This window comes from Nipponia nippon, unplaced genomic scaffold, assembly GCF_047370975.1.
Source record: "Nipponia nippon isolate SJK-2023a ecotype South Korea unplaced genomic scaffold, ASM4737097v1 scaffold_70, whole genome shotgun sequence".
Lineage (NCBI taxonomy): Eukaryota > Metazoa > Chordata > Aves > Pelecaniformes > Threskiornithidae > Nipponia > Nipponia nippon.
In genome coordinates, this window is record NW_028262392.1 from 59990 (window position 1) to 87962 (window position 27973).

Genomic DNA, 27973 nt, shown 5'->3' on the forward strand with positions numbered 1-27973 from the left:
ATGTCCAACGGCAGCTCCATCACCCAGTTCCTCCTCCTGGCATTCGCAGACACGCGGGAGCTGCAGCTCTTGCACTTCTGGCTCTTCCTGGCCATCTACCTGGCTGCCCTCCTGGGCAACGGCCTCATCATCACTGCCATAGCCTGTGACCACCGCCTCCACACCCCCATGTACTTCTTCCTCCTCAAACTCTCTCTCCTCGACCTGGGCTCCATCTCCACTACTCTCCCCAAAGCCATGGCCAATTCCCTGTGGGACACCAGGGCCATCTCCTACTTGGGATGTGCTGCACAGCTCTTTTTTTTGGTCTTCTTGATCTCAGCAGAATATTCTCTCCTAACCGTCATGTCTTATGACCGCTATGTGGCCATCTGCAAACCCCTGCACTATGGGACTCTGCTGGGCAGCAGAGCTTGTGTCCACATGGCAGCAGATGCCTGGGGCACTGGGTTTCTCCATGCTCTCCTGCACACTGCCAATACATTTTCCCTACCCCTCTGCCGAGGCAATGTCCTGGACCAGTTCTTCTGTGAAATCCCTGAGATCCTCAAGCTCTCCTGCTCAGATGCCGACCTCAGGGAAGTTGGGGTCCTTGTGGTTAGTGCCTGTTTAGCCTTTGGGTGTTTTGTTTTCCTTGTGGTGTCCTATGTGCAGATCTTCAGGGCCGTGCTGAGGATCCCCTCTGAGCAGGGACGCCAGAAAGCCTTTTCCACATGCCTCCCTCACCTGGCCGTGGTCTCCCTGTTTCTCAGCACTGCCATTTTTGCCCACCTGAAGCCCCCCTCCATCTCCTCCCCATCCCTGGATCTGGTGGTGACAGTTCTGTACTCTGTGGTGCCTCCAGCAGTGAACCCCCTCATCTACAGCATGAGGAACCAGGAGCTTAAAGATGTCTTGAGGAAAGTGATTTCAAGGGCTTTTTTCTGGAGGCATAAACTTCCCTTCTGTCTCCACAAATAACTCCCATGGTAAAGCATTCCAGGACTTCACTTTGTGAGGTTTCCTATTAGCGTTAGCATCACTATGTTTATAAGCATAATTATCATTATCATCATTATCATTTTCACTGTAATTATGGCTTCATTGAGCTTTTTCTGTCTTGCCGGTAGCATGTATTTATGTATGTCTACCACTGGGTCAGTGCTGACTCTCTCATAGCAGCTCTTTAATAAATGGCTTCTCCCCAGTGCAGTGCCTGAAGCCTCGACTTCTCTTCCAAAGCTGTTGCCAAGAGTGGTCATGAGCAACTGCACCCCAAAAGCGCCTGTTGCTCCCTGGACTCAGGAGCAAAGAGCTCAATGTCATGTTGTGACCTGATAGAGAGCAAGGTTTGGATTCAAGTTTCTAGTTACAGTGGAGATGGTGGATGGTCACCGAGGTACATATGCAGGGCTGTCCCACGTGGGGGATACATCCCAGGGCTTCCAGATTTGGCAGGCGATGTCCTTAAGGATGGGAGTCTGGAGTTGCGTGGGGAGCCTGGGGCATCTCCATGGACAGCGTGCGCTTGGGGTGGGCAGTGACATGAGCCCCACAAAGTGAGAGGTCCCCCACAATGGAGTTGCCCAAAGGGAAAGTGCTAAACCCAGGGATCTGTAGGGAAACGAGGACTCTGCAGTCCCAGGGGAGGCAGTGGACACCAAGCAGGTACAAAAAAGGAAGACTGGAGAGTGATTCTTGTCACCCTCGGGCCCTAATGAACACAGCTACTGCCATTGGAAAAGCACCACAGTCCCTTCAAGCACCTGCCACATCCAGAGACCCCCAGGGAGGCAGATTAGCGGTAGCGATCCCCATCCAGGTCAAGGCCCTGCAGGGAGCATGGGGAGGGGGCCAGGAAACATCCAGCTGCATCAGAGGAGAGGTGGGGAAAATTCGGGTGGCAGCTGATGTGGGCTGGAAATTGCCTGGGGGAGACAAATTCTGGCATTGCGCTCATCAGCAGCAGTGCCCAGACTGTGGTTACCCTAAAGCATGCTCACAGCGCAGAGCCAGAAGTCCTTTCTGTCGTGGTGCTCCATGAGGTCTGGGAAGTGGATGAAGCAGAATTGGCATCCCTCACTCCCCACCCCTTAGTGCCATGGTTCCTCCTGAAGCGTGGCATTGAAAGGGAGGCTGGGAATCTTTGTCAGGGCTTGCGCTGAAGGAAGCATGACCCCGTGAGTTTGCTGTTGTCCCTCAGTCCCTGTGCCCAGCACATGCCCTTGAGACAGTCTCCCCCAGCCCATATGCTGGCCCTGAAGTCACCCCCAATCCTGACCCTTTGTGTTTTCCAGCCCTGGCCATTCACCATGGTCCAGGTGTGGGCTGATCATTTAAATGTGACCAGCTCCGCCTACACTGGGAGAACATCCAGCCCTTCCACAACTCACACATGCCCAGACCCTGGCAGACCCCTGTCTACAAACCCCTGCACGGGACACAGCCAAGTCTGGGCAGGGGCGAGTGCTGGGGAGGGCTGCCAAAGCAGGAGGGCTGCAGAGGGATGTGGCGCTGAGGTCTATTGGGCAGACCGTACCAGGGGGATGTTTGCCCACCCCCGAATGCACCCTGCCCCATTGATGCCTGCACAGTTGGGCTGTGTGGCAGCAGAGCTGTGCTGGTACAGGGATGGGAATGAGAACAAGAGCCATGATGCTCCAGGAAGCTCCCACACTGCCAGGACCCCAAATGACCCTCACAATGACCCTCAAACAGGCAGGGCTGTCACCCCAGTCATAGTACTGGAGGGGGAGGGTGAGCTCTAACAGCTCCAGCTCTGCCAGCAGACTCTCTGAAGCCAGAGCAGCTCCCCACAGTCAGGAGAGCACTCACTGCTGCTCGCAGGCTTGGGGGTGCCTTGGGGGTGCAGCCCCTGTCACCGCTTCCAGGAGGCCCAAGACACGGAGGCAAGCATCAGTTCCCTGCACCGCAGCCCCTGGTGCCTCTTTCCCTGTGTCACCATCCTCTCTCAGGAGCACCACTGGGTGCATTACTCCCTGCCTTGGTTGAAGAGGAGCTGCTGGAGGTCATGTCTGATGTCCTCCATGGCCCCTTGCTCTGCCCCAGCACCAGCTCCCATTCACTACCACAGTCCTTCTGTAGGGCATGTCTCTGCTTGGATCTGGCCACCCCAGCCTGCCTGCATGGTTCCAGAGGGTCCCAGCGAGGCTGTGCTTGGAGAGGAGGTTGTGATTCCCCTTGGTCTGAGTACGTGTGATGATCTGGCTGGGGATCATGAAGGGAAGGAAGGGACAAGAGACCATAAAGACAAGCAGCAGTAAGGGGAATTTCTTATCAGGTTACGTGAAGAAAAAAAAAATACATCTATATACTCATACGCACACATATATAGAGAGAGTTTTTTAAACGTCTATATACACATATATCACCACGATAGTTGATAAAGAGTGGATCAGGGGCACAGAGGTTTTCAAAACTCAGCTGGAGAAAGCACTGACCTCCCTGATCTAACCATAAACTTCTCCCTGCTCAGAGCAGACCTTCAGGTGTCCCTTCCGACTCAAATCCTGAAGGAAGAAGGGGCTGGACATGGACTCAGGGGTAGGGGACACTGCTGCATGTTGAGGCATTGCTGCCATTTATAATCACTGTTTCACCCTGTCCTCAGGGTTACAAGGTGAGGGAGATCATCCTCAGGAGGAGGCTCTGCTCCAAGGGACACCAGGAGTCCCGTTGGTGTGAGGATACTACAGAAAAGTTCTCAGAAACCCTGCCAGGCATTACAGACCCAGAGAATCACAAAATAGTTGGGGATGTAAAGGATCTCTGGAGGTCACCTAGTCCAGCAGCCTTGCTCAAAGCAGGGTCAGCTAGGGCAGGTTGCCAAAAGCCATTGGGTCCAGCTGGGTTGTGAATATTTCCAGGGATGGAGACTCTCTGGGAAACCTGATCCAGTGTTTGACCTCCCTCACATTTTAAACAAGTGTTGTCTTGTGTTCAGATGGAATTTCATGGGGTTTCATCTTTTTTTTCTGTCACTGGGTACCACTGAGAAGAGTCTGGATCCCTCTTCTTCACTCCCTCCCATCAGGTTTTTTTACACTTTAATGAGATTCCCCCCGAGCCTTCTCTTCTCTAGGCTGAACAGTCCCAGCTCTCTCAGCCTCTCTTCATGTGAAAGATGCTCTGGTCCTCAGTCATCTTCACGGCCCAAAGCCAGACTTGTTTCTGCAAGTTCTCAATTTCATTGCACTGAGGAGCCCAGGACTGGACCCAGCACTCCAGGTATTGCCTCACCAGTGCTGAGGAGAGGGGGAGGGATCACCTGCCTCTGCCTGCTGCCCTTCCTAATGCAGCCAAGGATGCTGATTGCCTTCTATGCACATTGCTGGCACATTGCTGGCTGATGTCACACTTCTTGCCCACCAGGACCTGCAGGTCCTATTCTGTAAAGGACCTTGCTCTTCCCTTTGTGGAATTTCATGAGGACCTCCTCTGAACCACTTCTCCAGCCTGTTGAGGTCCCTCAGAATCCCAGTGCAACCCTCTGGTTTATCAGCCACTCCTCCCAGTATCCTGTCATCTGTTAACTCCCTGAGGGTGCACTCGGTCTCATCCTCCAGACCAGTAAGAGATGAAACAGTATTGGCCCTAATATTGGACCCTGGGGAACACCATGAGGGACTTGCCTCCCGCTGGAGTTTGTGTTGCTGGTCACAAAAGCCGTGAGCCCAGCAAGTCAGGCAGTTTGCCATTCCCCTCACTTTCCACTTCTCTAGTCCATTCTTGGTCTAGGAGGGTGTTATGGGAGCCTGGCTGAGCAGCTCCACAGCTCCTCCTGCTCGTCCTCCTTGAAGACAGGAGTGACATACGCTTTCTTCCAGTCCTCACAAGTCTCACCCAAAAGCCATGGGACCTTTCAAAGGTGACCAAGAGTGGCTTCACAATGACATTGGCCACATCGCTAAGCCCTCATAAGCACATCTTGTCAGCTCCCATTGCCTTGTTTCTATCTGGTTTGTCTAAAGGTTCCCTAACCTGATCCTCCTCCACCAGACTTGCCCTCTGGTCGCAGGGGCCTGGGATTCCTGAAGGCCGGTCTCACCAAGAAGGCACTGGGTGCCTTGGTCCTTTCTGCATCCTCTGTCACTACAGCCCCAGCCCCATTTAGCAGCAGGCCCGTGTTTTTTCCCAGCCTTCCTTTTGCTGCTGATGTCACTGTAGAAGCTGCTCTTGTTCTTCAAATTCCTCCACAGATGCAACTTTAGGTGGGCTTTGGCTTTCCAAGCCCATTCTCTGCATTCTTGGGAAGTTATCGTTGATGGTCTCCAGAAACTGCCTGGATTGCTTGTGTCCTGCCCTGTTGTCCTTCCAGCAAATATCAGGGTGGTTCAAGTCCTCATGAGGACCAGGGCTGTGAGTGTGAGGTTTCTGCCTGTTGCCTCAAGAAGGCCTCCTCTGGTGCTTCCTGCTCAGGTGCTCTGTACCAGGCACAACATCAGCGATGCTGGTCTGCCTGCTAATCCTGACCCATCCCAAGGCAGAGCTCCATGCATTCCTGCTGACCTCTCAGGTAAAGGGCAGCTCCCTCTCCTTTCCTTCCCTTCCCAAAAAGCTTGGATCCTGCCTGCATGTGCTTGAGGTCTTTGTCCCCTTGGCCATGGCAGCTGTCTGTGCTACCGATGTCTACGAGGAGACAGGTTGCTCTCATGGCACTGGGGCCTTATTGTCTCCTTGCAGCCCCTGGGAAGGCCGGCCACTGCCATATTCTTGTCCTTCACTAAGCATTGCACATCCCACATCACCCTGCCCCAGGAAGAGCCCTGAGCTCTGTGAGGGACAGGATCTCCCTTCCCACAGGCTGGAGGTCAGCACTTGGCCTTTCTGCTTCATCAAGTCAACCAAGGCTTGACTTACATCAGAGCCACCTGCACAGTGCCTTTGCCTACCTGTAATCACAGCCTCCAGTTATCTGCTCTGACAAGTCCATGAGGAGGCTTTGTCAGTAATGGCCCTCAGTGGGGCTCAGACTGGCCAAAGGGCTATTCCATACCATATGACGTCATGCTCAGTATATAAGCTGGGGGAAGAAGAAGGAAGGGGGGGACATTGGGCGCGATGGTGTCTGTCTTCCCAAGTAATCGTCACATGTGATGAAGCCCTGCATTCCTGGAGATGGCTGAGCACCTGCCTGCCGATGGGAAGGAGTGAATGAATTCCTTGCTTTGCTTTGTTTGCGTGCAAGGCTTTTGCTTTGACTATTTAACTCTTCTATTTTATTTTACTTCAATTATTAAACTGTTCTTATCTCAACCCAGGAGTTTTCTCCCTTTTACCCTCCTGATTCTCTCCCCCATCCCACCAAGGGGGGAGTGAGCAAGCGGCTGCGTGGTGCTTAGTTGCCAGCTGCGGTTATACCACGATACATGGCCACACAGCTCAGCTAATATTGGCGCTGTCCTCTCCCGGGCACTTCCCAGCCCAGCCCAGCCCAGCCCAGCCCCTCCCCAGCTCTCCCCACCTCCCCTGCCCTCTCCCCAGCCCAGCCCAGCAGAGCAGCCCAGCCTGGGCTGGCCCCATGGCAGTGCCCACCGCAGGGTGCTGCAGAGCTCTGGGCACCCACCCCACAGCCCCAGCCCCTCTGAAGGGCACAGCAGCTGCTGGGGGGCAGAGAAGGGTCAGCCTCCCCATCAGCCCCAGGGCTGGAGGCTCACCATGGCATGAGGAAACGGAGGTTAGTGAAGCCGAAGAACTCCTGGTCTGGGGTCCTGGAGCTCCCCACCACAGACTGCCTCTGCCAGCTCAGTGCCAGCCCCTCTCCCCAGGCCAGCACAAGAGTCCTGGTTTCTCTTTCTCATGGATTCCTCCCTGCAGGCACAGAAATGATCCCTTGCTCTTCTCCCTGGACATCCCTTTCCCCAGGTGGGCATGTCCAGGCTGGCCTGGCCAGCCTGTCTTGGTTCCCACCCCGTGCTCTCTACAGGGCCCTGAGCTGGCAGTGCTACTCTGAAAAGAGCAGGTCCTGATGTTGTCCATGGCCACGCCTCCAGGGAAGCAGCAGCCGTGGTGTGAAGGTGGCAGAAAGGATCTGTCCACTGAGGCAGCAAGGGGCAGCCCTGAGGTCCACAAGTGCCTGCTTCTCCATGTGGCAGCTGGGCTCACGGCTCCTTGACCCCTCCTGTATGCTAGGGCTGCACCCGCAGCTCCAGAGGAGATGTAAGAGATTGGAGGAGAGGCAAATAATTTGCTGCTGGATTCTTTATTGTGTTTACCTGCCCAGGGAGGCTGGCTCCATAGGCACATGATGTCTTTTAGGTCGGAAAACACTGGCAGGCATATGGATAATATTATTTATGTGGAAGTCCTGTATGAAGTATAAAAAACAAAGAGAAAACAGGACAGAGAAGATCAAAAGAACATCCGAGGTTTTCCTGAGAATGATGGACACCTTATTGATGCTGCAGAAGTATATGTTCAAACGGTTTCCGCAGGGCCTCCTTGATCTCCTTGTTCCTCATGCTGTAGATGACAGGATTTGCTGCTGGAGGCACCACACTGTACAGCACTGCCACCACCAGATCCAGGGATGAGGAGGAGATGGAGGGGGGCTTCAAGTGGGCAAACATTACAGTGCTGAGGAAAAGGGAAACCATGACTAGGTGAGGGAGGCACGTGGAAAAGGATTTGCGGCGCCCCTGCTCAGAGGGGATCCTCAGCACGGCCCTGAAGATCTGCACATAGGATGCCACAAGGAAAACAAAACAACCAAATGTTAAACAGACACTAACCACAAGAAGCCCCACTTCCCTGAGGTAGGCATCTGAGCAGGAGAGCTTGAGGATCTGGGGGATTTCACAGAAGAACTGGTCCACAGCATTGCCTTGGCAGAGTGGCAGTGAGAATGTATTGGCAGTGTGCAAGACAGCATTGAGAAACCCAGTGCCCCAGGCAGCTGCTGCCATGTGGACACAAGCTCTGCTGCCCAGCAGGGTCCCGTAGTGCAGGGGTTTGCAGATGGCCACGTAGCGGTCATAGGCCATGACAGTGAGAATACAATATTCTCCTCCAATGAAGAAGAGAAAGAAAAAGAGCTGGGCAGCACACCCTTGGTAGGAAATGGCCCTGGTGTCCCACAGGGCATTGGCCATGGACTTGGGGAGAGTGGTGGAGATGGAGGCCAGGTCGAGGAGGGAGAGGTTGAGGAGGAAGAAGTACATGGGGGTGTGGAGGCGGTAGTCCCAAGCTATGGCAGTGATGATGAGGCCGTTGCCCAGGAGGGCAGCCAGGTAGATGGCCAGGAAGAGCCAGAAGGTCAGGAGCTGCAGCTCCTGCGTGTCTGTGAATGCCAGGAGGAGGAACTTGTTTGTGGAGCTGCCATTGGACATCTGCTGCTTCTGGGCATGGAAACTGCCAAAGGAGATAAAACAGAAAAAATCAGAGAAGCTTCCCTGAGCAAAATTTCATTCATTCATTGTGCAATACCTAAGCGTGCTTTTCTTCCCTCGGGGGGGGTTGATATGCAGCTCCGAGGCTTCAGCTCAGGTTTGTGCTGGCTGAGTGTGCTGTGCAGAGCCGTGCCCTCTCCCCAGGGGCTCCGGAAGGGTCAGCCCTGCTTTCCAGCAATGACCCATGGAGGCAGCAACAGCCCAGGGTGTTTGGAGGGAGGCTTCCTGGGGAGGAGTTCCCTGTGCTGCACTAGAGCGGAGGGCAAAAAGGCCAGAAGGACGCTTTCTTCCTCAGAGGAAGGTGGGAGATGAGGTGCAGCAAATGTGTCCCATTACACTGTGTTTTAGTATGCAGACACCCCCATCCCACTTGGGAAATGGTCTTGGAAAGGGTCACATTCCCCATTGCTCTCAGTGCAAACCTCCATCAGTGCTCCCATCCAGGAGGGCTGCTCTGTCCATCAGCCTGGTGCCCAGCTGCTCTGGGCTTGCACCGCTCTCAGCTGCAGGACGACTGCACCCAGACGTTGCTCTGCAAAAGACACTGGAGTGTCCTGGGAGCAGAGGGGTCCTGTTCCAGGTGCAGAGTTCAAAACACCTCTCCTTTCCAGCACAGCTCTGCGGAGTATGAGGAAGAGGACAGGGCAAGGATGCTGATTGGCATGGGCAGATCGGGTGCTCTCAGACATCTCCTAGGTCCTGCGGGAGAGCTGTGTCCTTCTGGAGGGATGCTGACAGCTCCACAGGACTCCCTGCCCAGCATAATCAGGTGTCTTAAGGTGCTGTCTGCTAAGGGAAGCAGTGCCTCATTGCCCAAGCACTGAGTGCAGTGTCTGGAGCCTGGAAAATGAAGAGAGGGCTTGGGCACCTTGGTCCCATGGAAACACGTCCTGGGCAGCGCCCTCCAGGTCAGGGCCAGAGCAGGCACTCCACACCCCCACCCCTTGCCCCACACCACCACCGTTACTGCCAGGGACCCCACGAGCAGGAAGAAGAGCAGCACAAGCAGGGGGAGGAACAAAGAAGAACGCTGTGACTCTCCTCCTAAGGGAAGCAAGGAGAGGAGAGGCGGCCGGGCACTCAGGAAAGCCTTCTCCTTCCCCAGCAGAGCACAGCAACTCCCACTTAGCAAAAGCCCAGGGCAGTCGCTCTCAGCCCCTTTGCCCTGCAGAGGGAAGCGGCCACGTGTCAGGAGAGATGCCCCTCTGCTGTGCCAGAGCTCTGGCTGCAGAGGAGGCAACTCCTGCCCTGGACCACACAGCCTTGAGGGCATTTTGTGTTGGAGTTTCCTAGAGCTCTCTGCCCATGTCTCTGCTGCCTGGAGCTATCCCTGCCGGGAACTGTTTCTCTGCCCTCCAGTTTTTCCCTGTCAGGGATCACAGACTCCATCACCCACTCCTGTCTGCTCAGCTCTGACCTGATGAAACCTCCCAGTTTCAGGAACTCTCTAGAGGTACTCCCCGCTTGCAGGCAGTAAGGAGCAGGTCAGAGAAACCCTGCTGAGGCCAGCAAAGGTGATACTGGTGCTCTCTGGAGGTACAGGAGTGGATGGAAGCAGTTGCCTTGGCTCTTACCAGCCCTACTGATCTCTCAGCATGGCAGCTCAGGACTCTCAGGCTCCCTCGCCAAATGCAGCAGCACCTTTTCCCCTTTTCCTGAAACAGCAGGAAACTGGAAGCACGGCCTCAGGAAAGCTCTTTACCTTTAAGGTATCCCCTGCCTTGCTCTTCCTCTGCAAGAGTGCCCTCTGAAATGTCCTGGGCAGCTCTGGATGCACACCCTGCCTTCGCCCCTTCCCCCTTGTCTGACATGAGCCCCTGGGCTGGGAGGCGTCCTGACAGACCCTGGAGGCTATGAACGCTTTCGGAGACCCTTCCCGCAACAGCAGCTGCATTGCCCTGCACCAAGAGACTTCCCGTGTCAAGGGCTGGAAAGGTTTCTTCCCTTGCAGCTCTCCTCTCTCCTCCCACTCCAGCCTGCCTTTAATCTCGCTCTGCCCTACTCCTTTGCCCAGAGCCCTGCTGCGCTTGGCAGAAGAGTTGCTCCTTGGCAGAGCTGTCTCTCTGCACTGCTGCCTGCTTGCCAGGAGCTCCCTCCACCCCAGGAGCCTGTCTCAGCCCCGGAGGAGGGCACCTGCCCAAGACGTCACTTTCTCTGCCCCCCACCCCACTCGGCGCTCCCTCCAGGTGTCCCTGCGGCTCTCCAGGAACCTGCTTGGGAAGAGACTGAAGGAATCACTGATGTTGCCTCTCTCACCTCTGCAGAGAGGTTTCTTTGCAGCAGTGGCCTTTCTCCTCTCCCAGACACAGTTAGGTCTGAGAATCCCCCTGCCTTGGCCCATCATGAGGCAGGACACCTGGACACTGCCAGGGAGGCATCTCCTTCAGCCACGCTGAGGGAAGGCAATCAGCTGAGTCAATGGGGGCATCTCATGCTGGATTTGTAGTGCTGGGGCTGGAAGGGACCTCAGCTCCCTCCCCTGCCTGCCACAAACCCCCAGGAGGTGGGATTCCTCTTGCTTCAGTCATGGCGTCTGTTACAAATAGGCACCTGCACTCTTTTCCTACAGTCCCATGTTCATCCCCCTGTCTCTCCAGAAATCCAGATGGGTTCTGCCCCTTTGTAGCTTGATGGCATTAGGGTACACTGTGTACCCGTGTGCATTAGAGCCTTACACTCCTGCGGGTCTCCTGTTCCAGGCCATCAAATCCATACAGTCCAGTAAACCCGGTTGTCCCTTTCCTCCACCTGGGTGGAGGCAGGATCCCCTCTAGTGCTCATCATAGCATTCACAGAATCATAGAATCATAGAATCATAGAATGGTTTGGGTGCAAAGGGACCTTTAGTGGTCATCTAGTTAAACCCCCCTGCAATGGGCAGGGACTTCTATAACTAGATCAGGTTTCTCAGAGCCCCATCTAGTCTGTCCTTGAATGTTTCCAAGGATGCGGCATCTACCACCTCTCTGGGAAACGCGTTCAAGTGTTTCACTCCCCTCATTGGGAAAAATTTTTCCTTGTGTTCAATCTAAATCTACCCTCCTACATCAGCCTTCTCTTCTCCAGGCTGAACACCCCCAGCTCTTTCAGCCTTTCCTCATAGCAGAGGTGTTCCATCCCTCGGATCATTTTTGTGGCCCTCTTCTGGACCCGCTCCAACAGGTCCATGTCCTTCCTGTACTGAGGACTCCAGAGCTGGACGCAGTACTCCATGTAGGGTCTCACCAGAGCAGAGTAGAGGGGCAGAATGCCCTCCCTCGACCTGCTGGCCACGCTTCTTTTCATGCAGCCCAGGATACAGTTGGCTTTCTGGGCTGTGAGAGCACATTGCCCGCTCATGTCCAGCTTTTCATCTACCAGTGCCCTCAAGTCCTTCTCCTCAGGGCTGCTCTCCATCCCTTCATCCCCCAGCCTGTATTGATACTGGAAGTTGCCCTGACCCACATGCAGGACCTTGCCCTTGGCCTTGTTGAACCTGACAAGGTTCACATGGGCCCCCTTCTCAAGCTTGTCCAGGTCCCTCTGGATGGCATCCTGTCCCTCGGGAGTGTCACCTGCCCCACTCAGCTTGGTGGCATCTCAAAACTTGCACTCAGTTGCACTATTCATGTCCTTGATAAACTTATTCAACAGTACTGGTCCCAGCATGGACCCCTGAGGGACACCGCTTGTGTGTTGGGTATCTCCAGGGGTGGTCTCCACTCTAAGGTGGGCTTTGACTAGATGATCTCCAGCACCTACAACCTCTCTTCTTCCTCTTGGATTTGACCTTGAAGCTATTGCAGGATTTCTGATGTCTCCACTGGAGTGGTTGTCTTCTCAGTCAACACCCAAGGTTGAGCTTGAGACCTTCTAAAGATCTAATGGCCACCCGGCACCAGCTGAGGAGGACAAGCCTTGAGCCCACCCAAGCTCAGGTGAAGGCCTGGGCAGAGGCTTCCCTCCAAGGAAGGCTGGATGAGGTGAGGGGGAGTCTCAGCCAAGGGCTGAAGGCGCTGGGGGAGGTGGGGCTGGCCCACAGCAAGGTTTAGGTCAAGAAGCGGGGCTGCAGCTGGGGCCAGAGGACACATGGGGCATGGCATAGTGGAGGGAAGGGAGGGAGGGCTATGGACAACGGACGCACTTAGGGGTGCCAAGGTTGCACTTAGGGGTCCAGGGAGGCCCTTAGGGATCTGGGGGGCAGTTAGGGGTCTGTACAGGGATGAGACCCAGTCTACAAGGTTAAAGAGATCCAGTTTGTATGGGGCCAGGGGATCCAGTTTGTACTGGGATGGGGCCCAGGCTGTACTGGCAGGTATTAAATGTGTCCAGTTTGCACTGGGAGAGGGCCCATTCTGTACTGGGAGGTGTTTGAAGGATCCACTTTGTACTGGGAGGGGGCCCAGTCTGTACTGGGAGGGGGTCAGGAGATGCAGTTTATGACGTGACAGGGCCCAGTCTGTACTGGGAGGGGTTAAAGGGAACAAGTTTGGACTCGGATGGGGTCCATTCTGTACTATGAGGGGTTAACAGGATCCAGTTTATAATGTGACAGGGCCCAGTCTGTACTGGGAGTGGTTAAATGGACGCAGTTTCTGCTTGGAGGGGGGTCAGTCTGTACTGAGAGGGGTTAAAGGGTTCCAGTTTGTACTGGGACTGGTCCCAGTCCAAACTGGAAGGAGTTCAGAAAAAGAAATCTAGGTAATAGCTGAGAAAGTCTTCATTTCCAGCTTTTCATGACTTTTTAAGAAATTTTGCTGATCCCTGAGGGATGCTGCTAGTATCTGGCTCCTCGGAGGACTTTGTACCACTGACAGATTTGTTCCTGATCGTCCAGCCAACTTCCCACCCACCGCAGCATCCACTTCTTCAGTCCAGATGTCAACAATCCGCTCTAGGGAGACCACGGGAAACCACATGCAAAGAGTTGCAAAAGTCCAGGTACACAGCATGCCCTTCTTTCCCCTCCCACATGGGTTCAGCAATCCTTTTCTTGTCCTTCAAGTGATGGAGATAGCTGCAAGAGCATTTGCCCTGCCACCTTCCCAGGGACTGAGGTGAAGCTGACCAACCTGTAACACTCCCAATCCTCCTTCTTGCCCTTCTTGAGGATGGGTTTGATATTTGCCTTTTCTGAGGACCTTGCAGCCTCCCTGATCTCTCTGCCCCTTCCAAGATGTTTGAGAGAGGTCTCCTGATGACACCGGCCAGCTCTACCAGCCAGCTCCACCAGCACCTCTCTGCTCCTTCCCACACCAGAAGCCTTCTTCATATCCCACCCTTCCAGCGGAGTGCCCAGGACACAGCACATGCCAGTCCAGGTCCTCTGGCCTGGCTCCGAAGAGAGCCAGAAGTGATTTCTTCCTGCAGGCCCACAGCTCCAGTGGGGTCTCTGCGCAGCTCACAGCTTCCCTGAGCATTTTTCTCAGTGTCCCCCAACCTTTCTAGTCCACAGGCTGTAGATGAAGGGATTGAACAGGGATGTGAGGATGGTGGAGAAAAAGGGTTTTGTCAAACTGTCTCAGGAGGGCTGTTCTGGGCATCACACCCCCAAGGATGAGGGTGTCATAGAAAAGAGTGGCACTAGTGAGGTGAGAGGAGCAGGTGGAGAAGGCTTTCTGCCTGCCCACGCTGGATGGGAGAGCTGCCCCAGGGAGGCATCTCTGATGCACACAGGATGACCATGTGAACAGGAAGGGGAGGATGGGATCTAAAAAGCAGGTTATGACAGCAAAGAGCACGAGGGTCACAGTGTCACTGCGTGAGAGCTCCAGCAATGGGGTGAAGTCACAGAAGAAGTGGCCCACTCCACTGGGGCCACACAACTGTATCTGGGACATGACTGAAATTATGACTGTAGATGACAGAAATGCCCCTAGCGAAGGGGCAGCTGCCCTCTGGAGACAGACCTGCCGGTTCATGAGTCCTGTAGAGAGCAGTGGGTGGCACACAGCCCAGTACTGATCGTAGGATGTGGTCACGGGTAGTAAAAACTCGGTACATGCAAAAGGTGCAGGAAACAATACCAACACCGTGATGAGCAGAGGTGGTGCTGTCCCCAGTCATGCAGCTGGCCATCAGCTGGGGCAGGTGGTGGATCTGTAGAAGATCTCCAGGGAAGACAAACAGCCCAAGAAGAAGCCCATGGGGGTGTGCAGATGCTGGTTTGCCTCCACGTGCATGATGATGAGGGTTTTCTCAAGCACAAACACTATGCAGGTCATGAGAGAGAGAGGGAAGAGATTTGCCTAAGGGCTGGGAACGTTCCCCATTCCGTAGGTATGGGGGACTCCATCATGGCCCCTGTCCTGGTTTCAGCTGGGATAGAGTAAATTTTCTTCTTAGTAGCTGGTAGAGTGCTGTGCTTTGGATTTAGGATGAGAATAATGTTGATAACACACTGATGTTTTCATTCTTGCTGAGCAGAGTTTACACCAGTCAAGGACTTTTCAGCTTCCCATGCTCTGCCAGGTGCACAAGAAGCTGGGAGGGGGCACAGCCAGAACAGCTGACCCAGACTGGCCAAAGGGCTATTCCATACCATATGACATCATGCTCAGTATATAAAGCTGGGGGAAGAAGAAGGAAGGGGGGGGACGTTCGGCGTGATGGCGTTTGTCTTCCCTAGTAACCGTTACGCATGATGGAGCCCTGCTTTCATGGGGATGACTGAACACCTGCCTGCCGATAGGAAGTAGTGAATGAATTCCTTGCTTTGCTTTGCTTTGCTTTGCTTGTGCACGTGGCTTTTGCATTCCCTATTAAACCGTCCTTATCTTAACCCTCACGAGTTTTGTCCCTTTTACTCTTCTGATTCTCTCCCCCATCCCACCTTGGGGGAGTGAGCGAGCGGCTGTGTGGTTCACAGTTGCTGGCTGGGGTTAAACCATGACAGCCCCATTGCCCTTTCTTCACCTATGAGGATGAATATTTGGTTCAGTTTTAGTTGCTTGGGTCTCAGACAGACAAATCAATGCAAGTACATTTATTTTGTTTAATTAGAGAAGGAGTATAGCTCCTTATTTACACAGTCGGTGGGTCACACTAGTGAGGAAGATAATGAAGTAGAAGTGGGGTGTCCACATGTCTTTGTGGACAACATTATCACAAGTTAAAAAAGCAAGAAAAGGAAAAACTTACCCAACAACAATAATGAGAACAAAAATTAATCAAGAAAGGCTGGGCCTGTTATGAGTTACATTATGAGTCATCTGTTGCAGAAGATGGACACTCCATAGCTCCTGGAGAACATCCAGTCATCAGTTTCCACACTGCTTCCTTGAGCTCCTGGTTCCTCCTGCTGTAGATGAGGGGGTTCACTGCTGGAGGCACCACCGAGTACAGGGCAGCAACCACTCGATTCAGGGATGGGGAGGAGGTGGAGGGGGGCTTCAGGTAGGCAAATGTGGCAGTGCTCAGAAACAGGGAGACCACGGCTAGGTGAGGGAGGCACATGGAAAAGGCTTTGTGGCGTCCCTGCTCAGAGGGGATCCTCAGCACGGCCCTGAAGATCTGCACATAGGACACCACAAGGAAAACAAAACACCCCAAAAAGACAAAAGTACTAAACACAAGAAGTTTAAATTCCCTGAGGTAGGCATCTGAGCAGGAGAGCTTGAGGATCTGGGGGATTTCACAGAAGAACTGGTCCAGGACATTGCCTTGGCAGAGGGGCAGTGAAAATGTATTGGCAGTATGCAGGAGAGCATTGAGAAACCCAGTGCCCCAGGCAGCTGCTGCCATGTGGACACAAGCTCTGCTGCCCAGGAGGGTCCTGTAGTGCAGGGGTTTGCAGATGGCCACGTAGCGGTCATAGGCCATGAGAGCGAGGAGAGAAAACTCTGCTGCAATCAAGAAGGCGAGCATAAAGATCTGGGCAGCACACCCTTGGTAGGAAATGGCCCTGGTGTCCCACAGGGCATTGGCCATGGCTTTGGGGAGAGTAGTGGAGATGGAGGCCAGGTCGAGGAGGGAGAGGTTGAGGAGGAAGAAGTACATGGGGGTGTGGAGGCGGTAGTCACAGGCTACGGCGGTGATGATGAGGCCGTTGCCCAGGAGGGCAGCCAGGTAGATGGCCAGGAAGAGCCAGAAGGTCAAGAGCTGCAGCTCCCGCGTGTCTGCAAATGCCAGGAGAAGGAACTCAATGATGGAACTGCCGTTGGACATCTGCCTCTCTGCATGGGGACCTGCCCAAGGAGGTAAAGGCAGTGAGAAGTTAGGGTAGAGTTCTCTGAGCAAAGCCTATTGCAGTTCTCATGGAAACACCCCAGACTGCCTTGCACCTTTCAGGGAGACCTTTGGCAGGTCCCTTTCATGAGCTCTGGTTGGTGCTGGCTGAGGGTGCCATGTGGAGAAAGGGGCTCTGCTGTGGGCTCTGGAGGTGTCAGTCCTGTCCTACAGCAATAGGTAATAGCAACATGGGGTGATCTCAGATTAAATCCACTTTGGGTATCAATGAGCTTTTCAGCATTGTTGCTTCCATTTCACCCCACTGCAGAGCAGAGCCGAAGGGATTTTGTTTTTTTTATCTTGTTCTAGTTGCCACACCACAACTGAGAAGTGCTTGTAAAGCAGAAATCCTTGGCACTTCTGCTGTATTCCAAGTGACATGTTGTGGGTGTTGACAGGCAAAGGGACTGTCCCTTAGTGCAGGGTGTGGAGAGCTGGTCCGTCCATCAGCCCTGGTCTCAGCTGCCTTTTCCTTGCAGCTCTTTGAGCTGGAGGATGATCACCAGATGTTCCCCTGAGAAGAAACTGGAAACTTCTGAGAGCGGAGGAATCCAGTTCCCAAGTGCAGATCTCCAAACCCCTCCCCACCATCTCATCGTACCTGAGCAGGATCTCAGCTCTCCCCTCCCAGCCACGGACACACAGGGCTCATTGCAGCTGCCCACACAGATGATGAGCCACATTGGCATGGCCTTAGCACTGAGTTGTCTTCTCCATGGGACACAGAGAGCCTATGGGAGAGCTGTGCCCTTCTGGAGGACAGCCTGCATCCCAGCAGGACCCCCAGGGAAAGAGTCAGAAGTCCGGAAGACAGGGATTCCTTAGGTGAGGGTCAGCTCATTGCCAGCCCCACACACTGCAGTGCCCAGAGCCCCCAGGTAAGGTGGGGAGAAAGGCTCTCCTCACCCCTCCAAATTCATTTCCCAAGAATCTCATATTTGCCATCAGTCCTTTCATACATGAAGAAACCTGAGGAGAGAATGGGAGCTCATGGGCCATCTCCCCTCCCATTGGACACCAAGAAGAGAGCTTTTAAATCCAGAGGCCCAGTGGAACCCAATGTGACCATGAGATTAACTCCCAAAATACTGAGAAGAGAATGAGAACAGACTCCTTAAAACACTAATTCCTTGGGCATTTTATTGGCAGCAGCTTTGGAGGAAGAACCCAGCCTTCAGGCACTGGACCTGGGAGATTCTTTTTTATTGAGGAGATGCTATTGGGCATGCCACATATCATACAGTGCTCTGCAAGAGTCAGAGACAATAAGATCAAGCCTCAAGACAAGAAGTATGAACCCAGCAAATTATCTATAATCAGGATTATCATAAGAGGAAACAGCAGACTCGTGGCCTAAGAGAAACTCTGAGAAATGTGCAGAGAATGGGAGGCAGGTTATTGTTGCTGAAACAGCATCCATTGGGCCAGTTCCCATAGGGCATCCTTGAGCTCCTGGTTCCTCATGCTGTAGATGAGGGGGTTCACTGCTGGAGGCAGCACAGTGTACAGCACTGCCACCACCACATCCAGGAATGGGGAGGAGGTGGCAGGGGGCTTCAGGTAGGCAAAAAATGAGGTGCTGATAAACAGGGAGACCACAGCCAGGTGAGGGAGGCACGTGGAAAAGGCTTTGTGCTGACCCTGCTCAGAGGGGATCCTCAGCACGGCCCTGAAGATCTGCACATAGGACACCACAAGGAAAACAAAACACCCAAAGGCTAAACAGACACTGACCACAAGAAGCCCCACTTCCCTGAGGTCGGCATCTGAGCAGGAGAGCTTGAGGATCTGGGGGATTTCACAGAAGAACTGGTCCAGGACATTGCCTTGGCAGAGGGGTAGTGAAAACGTATTGGCAGTGTGCAGCACAGCAGTGAGAAACCCAGTGCCCCAGGCAGCTGCTGCCATGTGGACACAAGCTCTGCTGCCCAGGAGGGTCCCGTAGTGCAGGGGTTTGCAGATGGCCACGTAGCGGTCATAGGCCATGAGAGCGAGGAGAGAAAACTCTGCTGCAATCAAGAAGGCGAGCATAAAGATCTGGGCAGCACACCCTTGGTAGGAAATGGCCCTGGTGTCCCACAGGGCATTGGCCATGGACTTGGGGAGAGTGGTGGAGATGGAGGCCAGGTCGAGGAGGGAGAGGTTGAGGAGGAAGAAGTACATGGGGGTGTGGAGGTGGTGGTCACAGGCTACCACAGTGATGATGAGGCCATTGCCCAGGAGGGCAGCCAGGTAGATGGCCAGGAAGAGCCAGAAGTGCAAGAGCTGCAGCTCCCGTGTGTCTGTGAATTCCAGGAGGAGGAACTGGGTGATGGAGCTGCTGTTGGACATTTTTTCACTTTGGCATGTGGACTATTCAAGGAAGAAAACACAGTATGTTAGCAGAGACTTCTCTGAGCAAAATCAAAGCCATAGACTCTGCTCATGCTGCACACACCCCCTTTTCATTTTCCAGGAGACCTTCCTTCAGCTCTGTGGCTGGAGCTCTGGTTGGTGCTGGCAGAATGTGCCATTAGGAGCAGGGCCCTTGCCCACTGGATGCTGAGGAGTCAGTCCTGCTCTGCAGCAGTGGGGTCATGGGAATGGTGGGGGCAGAGGCCAGTCCTGGTCTTCAGCTTTGTCAGATGAAGCCACACCTAACACAGAAGGGCCTGTCAGCGTCTGCACTGCCAGTGCCAAGGAACTGGCATAGCAGAAGGCAGTTTGAGAGGTTTGAGGTTTTCTACAGCGCCCCACATCCCCCCTGAGGATTGTCCTGGGATGTCAGGAACCCTCAGCGTTTCTGCTGCTCTCACGGAGAACAGAGTGAGCCCTGCGAGGCAAGACGACTGCCTGTGGCTCAGTGCAGTGAGGGAATCTGGTCACACCCTCTGTCTTGTCCCCAGCTGCCTTGGGCTTGCACCTTCATGAGACGGAGGGCAAGCACACTCTTATGTTACGCAGCCAGACACTGCTGAGAGCAGAGGGATCCAGTGCAGACTACTAAATATGTCAGCCTTTCTCATGGTCTCAGCACCCCACTTCTAGCCCAGGACACGCATGCCTCCTTTCACCAACCCAACAGCATTTCCTCAGCCATAGAGTCTCTGCATTTCTCCATGGGGCTTCCAGAGAACACAAAGGTGCTATGGGACAGGTTTGCATGCTGGAAGGCAGCTCACAGCTTGGAAGGACACCCTAAGGAGATGATAGCCAATTGTCTTAATGTTGGCATCTCATGAAGAGAAAATTGACTCCTTCCCCAGCCCCACAGACTGCATTGCCCACAGCCCCACAGATTAGAGGAAAGCTGAGACACTTGTTCCCATCGACATGCCTGCATGAATGGACAAACAAGATCAGTGTGTGACTCTGCAGCTGAAATTCCCATCCCCAGGGAGTCTGACAGCAATAAAAAGATGACTTTAAAATGGGCAAGTGGAGAAACAAGGAAAAATACAGTGAGGGTCTGGCTGAGAGAGGCAAGGGGGGAGGCAGACGGACACTCAGGACAGCGTTACCCTTACCCAGCTGTGCACACCACGTCCCAGACAGTGATAATGCAGGACAGTTGCCCTCAGCCCAATTGACAGTCAGTGGGAAATGGGGATGTGGCAGGAGGGATATGCCCTTGCTTCTTCTGCTGGTCTACTGGACAGAGAGGTGACTCCCACCCGAGACCCCATGGTTGTGAGGGCTGAGGGCTGTGCTGGGTGGGAGAGGAGAGATGAAGGGATTGCTCAGGGAAGTCATCTACATTGCAGGGGTGGCCGGGAGGTGCCCAGATCTCCCCTGCAAGAGGGCTTCCATCAGCAGGTCCTTCCTTTCCTGCCCGTCTCTACTGCCTGCAGCTGTCCCTGCCACGAGTTGTTGCTCTGGCCCCACGTCTCTTCCCTGCCAGTGCTCACAGACCCCATCTCAGCCCCTGTGTGCCAAGCTCTGCCCTGCAGCCTCTCCATGTGTGCAGGGCTAAAGAGCAGGTCCCACAAACCCTGATGAGACTGGAAAGGTGCTGCTGGTGCCATCTGTAGCCCACCCAGCCAACCAAGAGGAGAAACCTCAAAAGACAGACACCTTCCTTTACAGGAACTCCATCTTGAAAAGTTCCCTCAGAAACACCTGGGGTGAGCTGGAGCTGAGAGCAAACCTGACCCACACAGCACCCTCTCGACAGCAGAAGGACCCTGCCCTGCCAGGGGTCACTCCCTCCACCCACAGCTTCTCCCCGCAGCTACATGGGGAGGTCTCCAGGCAGGCTGAGTGCCGACCCTGGCAGGTGACAGAGTCCCTGTCCCAGCACACAGCCCCTGGGGTGCAGGGACCCTGCTCTGAAGGACAGCCCTGGGCACCCCTGGCTGCACACCCACCTTCACACCCCTTTGGACATTCCTGGAAGAAGGCAGCTGTCATGACCTGTGCCTCTGACAGTGTGGCAGAGAAGCCCTGCTTTGGAGCATGTCCTCCTCCTCCACACCAGAGAAGTTGTGAGAGTCCTCCTGAAACATCCCATAGACTGTGGGATGTGGCAGCTTTTGGAGATCTCTCCAGGAACTGCAGCTTCTTTGCCCTGCTGCCACAGACTTACCGTGTCAAGGGCTGTGAAGATTTCTCCCTTTGTTAACTCTCAGCGTCCTCCCAGCACTGACTGCCTTTACCCTCTCTCTGCCTCACTCCTCTCCCCTCGGTGCCGGCAGGCAGTGCCCTCAGCCCTGCTGCGCTTTGCAGAGGAGCTGCTCCTGGGCAGAGCTGTCTCTCTGCAGGGCTGCCCACTTGCCAGGAGCTCCCTCCAGCCCAGGAGCCCAGCCCAGCTCAGCAGCAGAGGCCCAGCCCAAGGCAGCACTTTCCCTGCCCCTCTGGGCTCCCTCCAGATGTCCCTGGGCCTCCAGGGCTGACAGCTCCTGCAAGACAGCAGGGTCTCTCCTGGGGAACAGAACTTGAAGCAGACTGAAGTCTCCACCAACTCTCCCTCCCTAAACACTGCACAGACTGATTCCTGAAATGGGAATTGCTCTGCCAGGGTGTGCGGAGCTACAGGAGGTGTCAATGTTCCCCTCTGGACACTTACATCCCTGTGCCATGGTCAGGCAGGGCATGTAGGCAGTGACAGGCAGGGGATCATTTCCACCTGTGCAGGGCAGGGATCGAGCCAAGTCAATGTCAGCATCGCAGCTCTCATCAGTATTCCTGAGGCCGGAGGGGCATTCAGCTTCTCCAGTGCACCCCACAGACCCACAGGAGGTGGGATTCCTCTTGCCTCAGCTTGGCTGCACAAAAGAGCTGTCAGCTCCTTCTCCAAGCTGCTGTGTTAATAATGGGGACAGAGGCCAGGAGTGAGCTTTTCTGATGCAAACGCCCGGTGACATTGGAGCTGCCCGAGGTGGTTCAGGAGATGTGCAGGGAACTCCAAGCTCTAATGGAGCAGTTGTGAGAGACAGGGCAGCATCTGGGGGCATTGCCTTGGCGGCTGGTGGGGAATCCCTTTGGCCAACTGAAATGGTAGAAAACGATGACAGTTAGGACAACCCAACCTGTCCCTCCTCAGTATGCTTAGGGCAGCCGACAGAGGTATTCATCTGACCAAATGGAGTCACGTGCCCCAGGGGAGCTCAGTCTGTCTTCCTCTCCTCCATCAGCTGTATTTCCTACATCTCCACTAAGTGTAACCAAAGGTTTCCCATGGACATCCCTACATTGCCTAAGCAAATGCAGGGCAGCTGCTCGACTTAATGGCCAAATGCAGGCCTGTAGTTCTACCTCAGATGCCAAAGCTGCCCAGCACTACTGGAGCGTCCAGCTGGCTGGGCAGTGCAGGACCCACAGGACAGCTGTCCCCATCCCAGGCTGGTACATAACAGACACCCCAGGGCATCTCAGATAGATTTGGTGTGTATGAGCACGTGACTGAATGGCACTGCTGCAGGGAGCCAAGGTCTGTCCCATGTCTATCCAGGAGATGCAGGCAGTGCATGAATATGAAGCACATCACAACACTCGAATGCCAACACTGTTAAATGCTGCTGATGCTTCTTACCCCCATCCTTTATTCACCTCCTTGATGATACAATCAAGGAACGGGTGAATGATTTTCACAGTTTACCTGGATGACACAATGTCCATAGCCAAGGACTTTCTCAGCAGCACCTTGTCCCTCCTGGAGATCAGCTTGGCCTCCACCACAGGCTCACAGGGACTGCAGAGACACCACAGACAGCAAAGCCCTCTCCCGTCAGGGCTGCAAAGCCCAGCTCTGTTTGTCTCTTGCCTTGGGGAGCACAGGGTTTGCTCACCTTGTGGGTCCCTCATTTCATCCTCACATTGCCATCTGCCATCCACGCCAGCATGTCTCTGCTCTGAAGCAAAGCCTTGGCTTGCACAGGATCTTGGGCACAAGAACTGTGACAAGTCTGAGGTTGGCCCTGGTGGCACCAAGCTGAGGGGCTGCAGCCCAAATGTGCACCAATGGCCTCAGCCTGGGGCACAGACAGGAGGAGCTGGAGCGCTGTGTGCTGTCACAGAGCTGTGACATTGATGTAAATACCTGCTGAGGTGTGGTGGGGCAGGTCAGAAACCTTAAGGTTCTGTGATGCATGGATAGAGGCTGTTCAGAGGAGAGAGGTGGGGAAGATCAGGAGGGGGATGCCCTCAGTGGGAGGGAGCTGCCTGGATGGATGGAGGTCCTCTATGGGATGGGCAGCAGATTGGGTAAAGCCTTTTGGGTGAGGGTCAGAGGACAGGCCCATTAGGGAGACATCCTGGTAGGATGTAAGTACGTGGAAGAAGGTGAGGAAGGGGACAAAGTCTTATTTAAGCAATTCCAGTTCAATGACCCCACATCCCCCTTGGGGACTTCAATCACCCTGACACTGATGGGAAGGGGACAGTGCAGGCTGCAAACAGACCCAGATGTTTCTGTGAGTTCTTGGGGCCAGCTTCGTAGCCCAGCGGCCTGATGGCCAACATTGGTGATGCTCACCTGGATCTCATACTTGGAATCAGGGAAAAACAGGTCAGGGATACTGCTGTTGTGCAGCAGTATTTTCCCCCTTCTTAAATATGTTATCACAGAGGCTATACCACCACCACTGATTTGCTCAGCTTTGGCCAGCGGCGGGTCCATCTTGGAGCCGGCTGGCACTGGCTCTGTTGGACGTGGGGGAAGCTTCTGGCACCTTCTCACAGAAGCCAACCCTGTAGCCCCACCCGCTATCAAAACCTTGCCATGCAAAACCAATACAGGTGCTCCTCTGGCACTTCTCCTCAGGACACTCCTCAGCTGCTCTCCTCACAGCCTGTCCTGATGCACCAGGTTATTCTGCCCCCAGGGCAGACCTTGCCCCTTTGCCTTGCAAAACTCCAGGACGTGTCTGTTGGCCAAATCCACAAGAGTATCAAGGTCCCGCTGCACTGAAACTCTAAGGTGTCAGCATTTAAAGCTTGGGGGCCAGTGTCTGAAACAAAAGAATATGGGGAATTGCAGGGCACTAGAGGTAATGAAGCAGACTTACGCGCTTCATGGAGTTGCTACCCAAGGTGGAAACTATCACAGCAGCCATTTCAGAAATACCCAAAGGAGATGGAGTCAGTGGGAACCCAGGAGGCAGAGGAAAGGGAGACAGGATAAGGGGTAATGGTTTTAAAGTAAAGGAGGGTAGATTTAGACTGAACAAAGGAAAAAAAAAATCACGATGAGGGTGGTGAAACACTGAAATGGGTTGCCCAGAGTGGTGGTAGATGCTCCATCCTTGGAAACATTCAAGGACAGGCAGGATGGGGCTGTGAGCAACTTGATCTAGTTGAAGATGTCCCTGCTCATTGCAGAGGGGTTGGTCTAGATGACCACTAGAGGTCCCTTCCCACCCAAACCATTCTATGATTCTATGAATGCTATGACCAAGACTAGAGGGGTCCCTGCCTCGAGCCAGGTGGAGGAAAGGGACAACCGGATTTACTTGACTGTGTGGATTCGATGGCCTTGCACAGCAGAATCATAGAATCATAGAATTGTCAAGGTTGGAAAAGACCCTTAAGATCATCGAGTCCAACTGTTAACCTAACACTGCCAAGTCCATCTATACCATGTCCTTGAGCACTACATCTATCTGTTCTTTAAATACCTCTAGGGATGGAGACTCAACCACTTCCCTGGGTAGCCTGTTCCAATGCTTGACCACCCTCTCGGTGAAGAAGTTTTTCCTAATATCTAACCTAAACCTCCCCTGGCGCAGCTTGAGGCCGTTTCCTCTCGTCCTATCACTCGTTACTAGGGAGAAGAGGCCGACCCCCACCTCACTACAACCTCCTTTCAGGTAGTTGTAGAGAGTGAGAAGGTCTCCCCTCAGCCTCCTCTTCTCCAGACTAAACAACCCCAGCTCCCCCAGCCGCTCCTCATAAGACTTGTGCTCTAGACCCTTCACCAGCTTCGTTGCCCTCCTCTGGACACGCTCCATCACCTCAATGTCCTTCTTGTAGTGAGGGGCCCAAAAGTGAACACAGTACTCGAGGTGCGGCCTCACCAATGCCGAGTACAGGGGCACTGTCACCTCCCTGGTCCTGCTGGTCACACTATTCCTGATACAAGCCAGGATGCCATTGGCCCTCTTGGCCACCTGGACACACTGCTGGCTCATGTTCAGGCAGCTGTCAACCAACACCCCCAGGTCCTTTTCTGCCAGACAGCTCTCCAGCCACTCCTCCCCCAGCCTGTAGCGTTGCATGGGGTTGTTGTGACCGAAGTGCAGGACTTGGTACTTAGCCATGTTGACCCTCATACAGTTGGCCCCGGCCCATCGGTCCAGCCTGTCCAGGTCCCTCTGTAGGGCCTTCCTACCCTCCAGCAGATCGACACTTCCACCCAACTTGGTGTCATCTGCAAACGTACTGAGGGTGCACTCGATCCCCTCATCCAGATCATCAGTGAAGATATTGAACAGGACCAGCCCCAGTACTGAGCCCTGGGGAACACCACTCGTGACTGGCCACCAAGTGGATTAACTCCATTTACCACCACTCTCTGGGCTCGGCTGTCCAGCCAGTTTTTAACTCAGCGTAGAGTGCACCCATCCAAGCCGTGTGCACCCAGCTTCTCCAGAATGCTGCGGGAGACAGTGACCCGCAGGAGTATAAGGTTCTAGTGGACATCGGTACACAGTGTACCCTAATGCCATCAAGCTATAAAGGGGCAGAACCCATCTGGATTTCTGGAGTGACAGGGGGATGACCACGGGACTGTAGGAAAGGAGTGCAGGTGCCTATTTGTAACAGACACCATGACTGAAGCAAGGGGAATCCCTCTGCCAAGGCAATTCTGTGGACCAGTTCTTCTGTGAAATCCCCCACATCCTCAAGCTCTCCTGCTCAGATGCCGACCTCAGGGAGGTTGGGCTTATTGCGGTTAGTGCCTGTTTAGTCTTTGGGTGTTTTGTTTTCCTTGTGGTGTCCTATGTGCAGATCTTCAGGGCCATGCTGAGGATCCCCTCTGAGCAGGGTCAGCACAAAGCCTTTTCCACATGCCTCCCTCACCTGGCTGTGGTCTCCTTGTTTGTTAGCACTGGTATATTTGCCTACCTGAAGCCCCCTGCCACCTCCTCCCCATTCCTGGATGTGGTGGTGGCAGTGCTGTATTCGGTGGTGCCTCCAGCAGTGAACCCGCTCATCTACAGCATGAGGAACCAGGAGCTCAGGGATGTCCTATGGAATCTGGCCCAATGGATGCTGTTTCACTCGCAATAACCTGCCTTCCCTTCTCATCACATTTCCCAGAGACTTTCTGTGTCAGATGTGGCATGCCCAATAGCAGCTCTTCAGTAAAACGGAATCTCCCAGGTCCAGTGTCTGAAGGCTGGGCTCTTCCTCCAAAGCTGCTGCCAGGAAAATGTCCAAGGAATTGTTTTTTGAAGAATCTGATCTCCTTGTCTTCTCAGTGTTTTGGGAGTTAAGCTCATGGTACTATTGAGTTCCACTGGACCACATGTTCTTAATTTAAAAGCTCTCTTCTTGGTGTCCAGGGGCAGGGCAGATGGCCCATGAGCTCCCATTCTCTCCTCAGGTTTCTTCACGTATGACAGGACTGATGGCATATACGAGACTCCCTGGAAATGAATTTGGAGGGGTGAGGAGAGGAGAGGATGGGGACTCACCACGTGCCCTGGGGTTGGAATGAATGGAGGCTCAGAAGGTGAAAGGCCCTCAGATTTGAACCCCCCCCCCAAAAGCAAAACATGAAGCTGGTGAAGCTGTTGAAGTGTCTAGAGCACAAGTCTTACGAGGAGCAGCTGAGGGAGTAGGGGTTGTTTAGTTTGGAGAAGAGGAGGCTGAGGGGAGACCTTATTGCTCTCTACAACTACCTGAAAGGAGGTTGTAGTGAGATGGGGCTCGGTCTCTTCTCCCAAGTAACAAGTGATAGGATAAGAGGAAAAGGGCTCAAGTTGTGCCAGGGGAGATTTAGATTAGATATTAGGAAAAAAAATCTTCCCAGAGAGAGTGGGTAGGCATTGGAATGGACTGCCCAGGGAAGTGGTACAATCACATTTCCCTGGAAGTATTCAAAAAACATGTGGATGTGGTGCTTAGGGACATGGCTTAGAGGTGGACCAGGCAGTGAGGTTAAGAGGTTGGACTCGATGATCTCTGAGGTCCTTTCCAACCTGAATGGTTCTATGATTCTATGAAAAAGGATCTTCTCAGGGCAGTGCCTGAAGGCTTAGGTCTTCTTTCAAAGTGGCTCGAGAGAACATGCCCAGAGAAGTGCTCAAGAGAGGAAAACCCTTGTGAACAGCTCAAGTGTGCGAGTGTGCAGCTTTGGGGCACACAGCAGTGTCATGGACAGCAGTGTCATGTCATTTGGTCAGATTTTGGGAGAAGAGAAATGAAAAGCAGGTGAGATTTCTGGGTTCCAATGTTTGAAATGGGGAAGCAGAGCCTTCCTATAGGAAATGATCTAAAGGCTATGCTAGTTCAAAAGTGTTATCTTCACCTCCTTTCTTGGAGGCTTTGAATCTTCAGCAGGAACCTGGAAGCTCTGAGATCCCTCCATCTCCCTCTCCTTTAGCAATGAAGTTGATAGTACCCAAGTCAGAGGCTTTCAATTCTCTTTCCAGCCTAAAGCACCCCAAGGTCTGGGGATATGCCAGGACACTTGCCTAAGGAAGCCACTCCTCTGGACAAGAAGGTGGATGTTCCCAGGAATCTCAGGAGGCATGGCGTACTGATGGGAGCTGTTCAGGGAGCTGGCCAAAGATCTCGTCTCCATTTCTGTAATGGTGGCCTAGATGCCAGCTTCATGTGTAAACTCTCTCTCTGGATGCGGACATTTACTGAGCAACCTGGGCTGACCTCAGAGCTGGCCCTGCTTGGAGCTGGGCATTGGAGTACAGACCACCTGAGCTCCCTTCCCCCCTGAC

General features: G+C 53.8%; 4 protein-coding genes across 4 annotated transcripts; 1 reads left to right on the forward strand and 3 right to left on the reverse strand.

Moving 5' to 3' along the window:
* LOC148050727 (olfactory receptor 14J1-like) lies at window positions 1-26303 on the forward strand. Its single transcript, XM_087741037.1, has 3 exons — window positions 1-834; window positions 17467-17473; window positions 26212-26303. The coding sequence occupies exons 1-3, from the start codon at window positions 1-3 to the stop codon at window positions 26301-26303; spliced, it is 933 nt and encodes a 310-aa protein (XP_087597163.1).
* Window positions 7392-8327, reverse strand: LOC148050728 (olfactory receptor 14J1-like). The gene has a single exon (XM_087741044.1). The coding sequence runs from the start codon at window positions 8325-8327 to the stop codon at window positions 7392-7394; it is 936 nt and encodes a 311-aa protein (XP_087597170.1).
* On the reverse strand, window positions 15567-16532 carry LOC148050729 (olfactory receptor 14C36-like). Its single transcript, XM_087741045.1, has one exon. It carries the CDS (start codon window positions 16530-16532, stop codon window positions 15567-15569), a length of 966 nt encoding a protein of 321 aa, XP_087597171.1.
* On the reverse strand, window positions 17991-18926 carry LOC148050730 (olfactory receptor 14A16-like). Its single transcript, XM_087741043.1, has one exon. It carries the CDS (start codon window positions 18924-18926, stop codon window positions 17991-17993), a length of 936 nt encoding a protein of 311 aa, XP_087597169.1.
* Window positions 26304-27973: the final 1670 nt, after the last annotated feature.

Coding starts and splice junctions, on each gene's coding strand:
- LOC148050729 (XM_087741045.1), bottom strand. CDS start 16,532: ATGTCCAACGGCAGTTCCATCATTGAGTTCCTTCTCCTGGCATTTGCA.
- LOC148050727 (XM_087741037.1), top strand. CDS start 1: ATGTCCAACGGCAGCTCCATCACCCAGTTCCTCCTCCTGGCATTCGCA.
- LOC148050730 (XM_087741043.1), bottom strand. CDS start 18,926: ATGTCCAACAGCAGCTCCATCACCCAGTTCCTCCTCCTGGAATTCACA.
- LOC148050728 (XM_087741044.1), bottom strand. CDS start 8,327: ATGTCCAATGGCAGCTCCACAAACAAGTTCCTCCTCCTGGCATTCACA.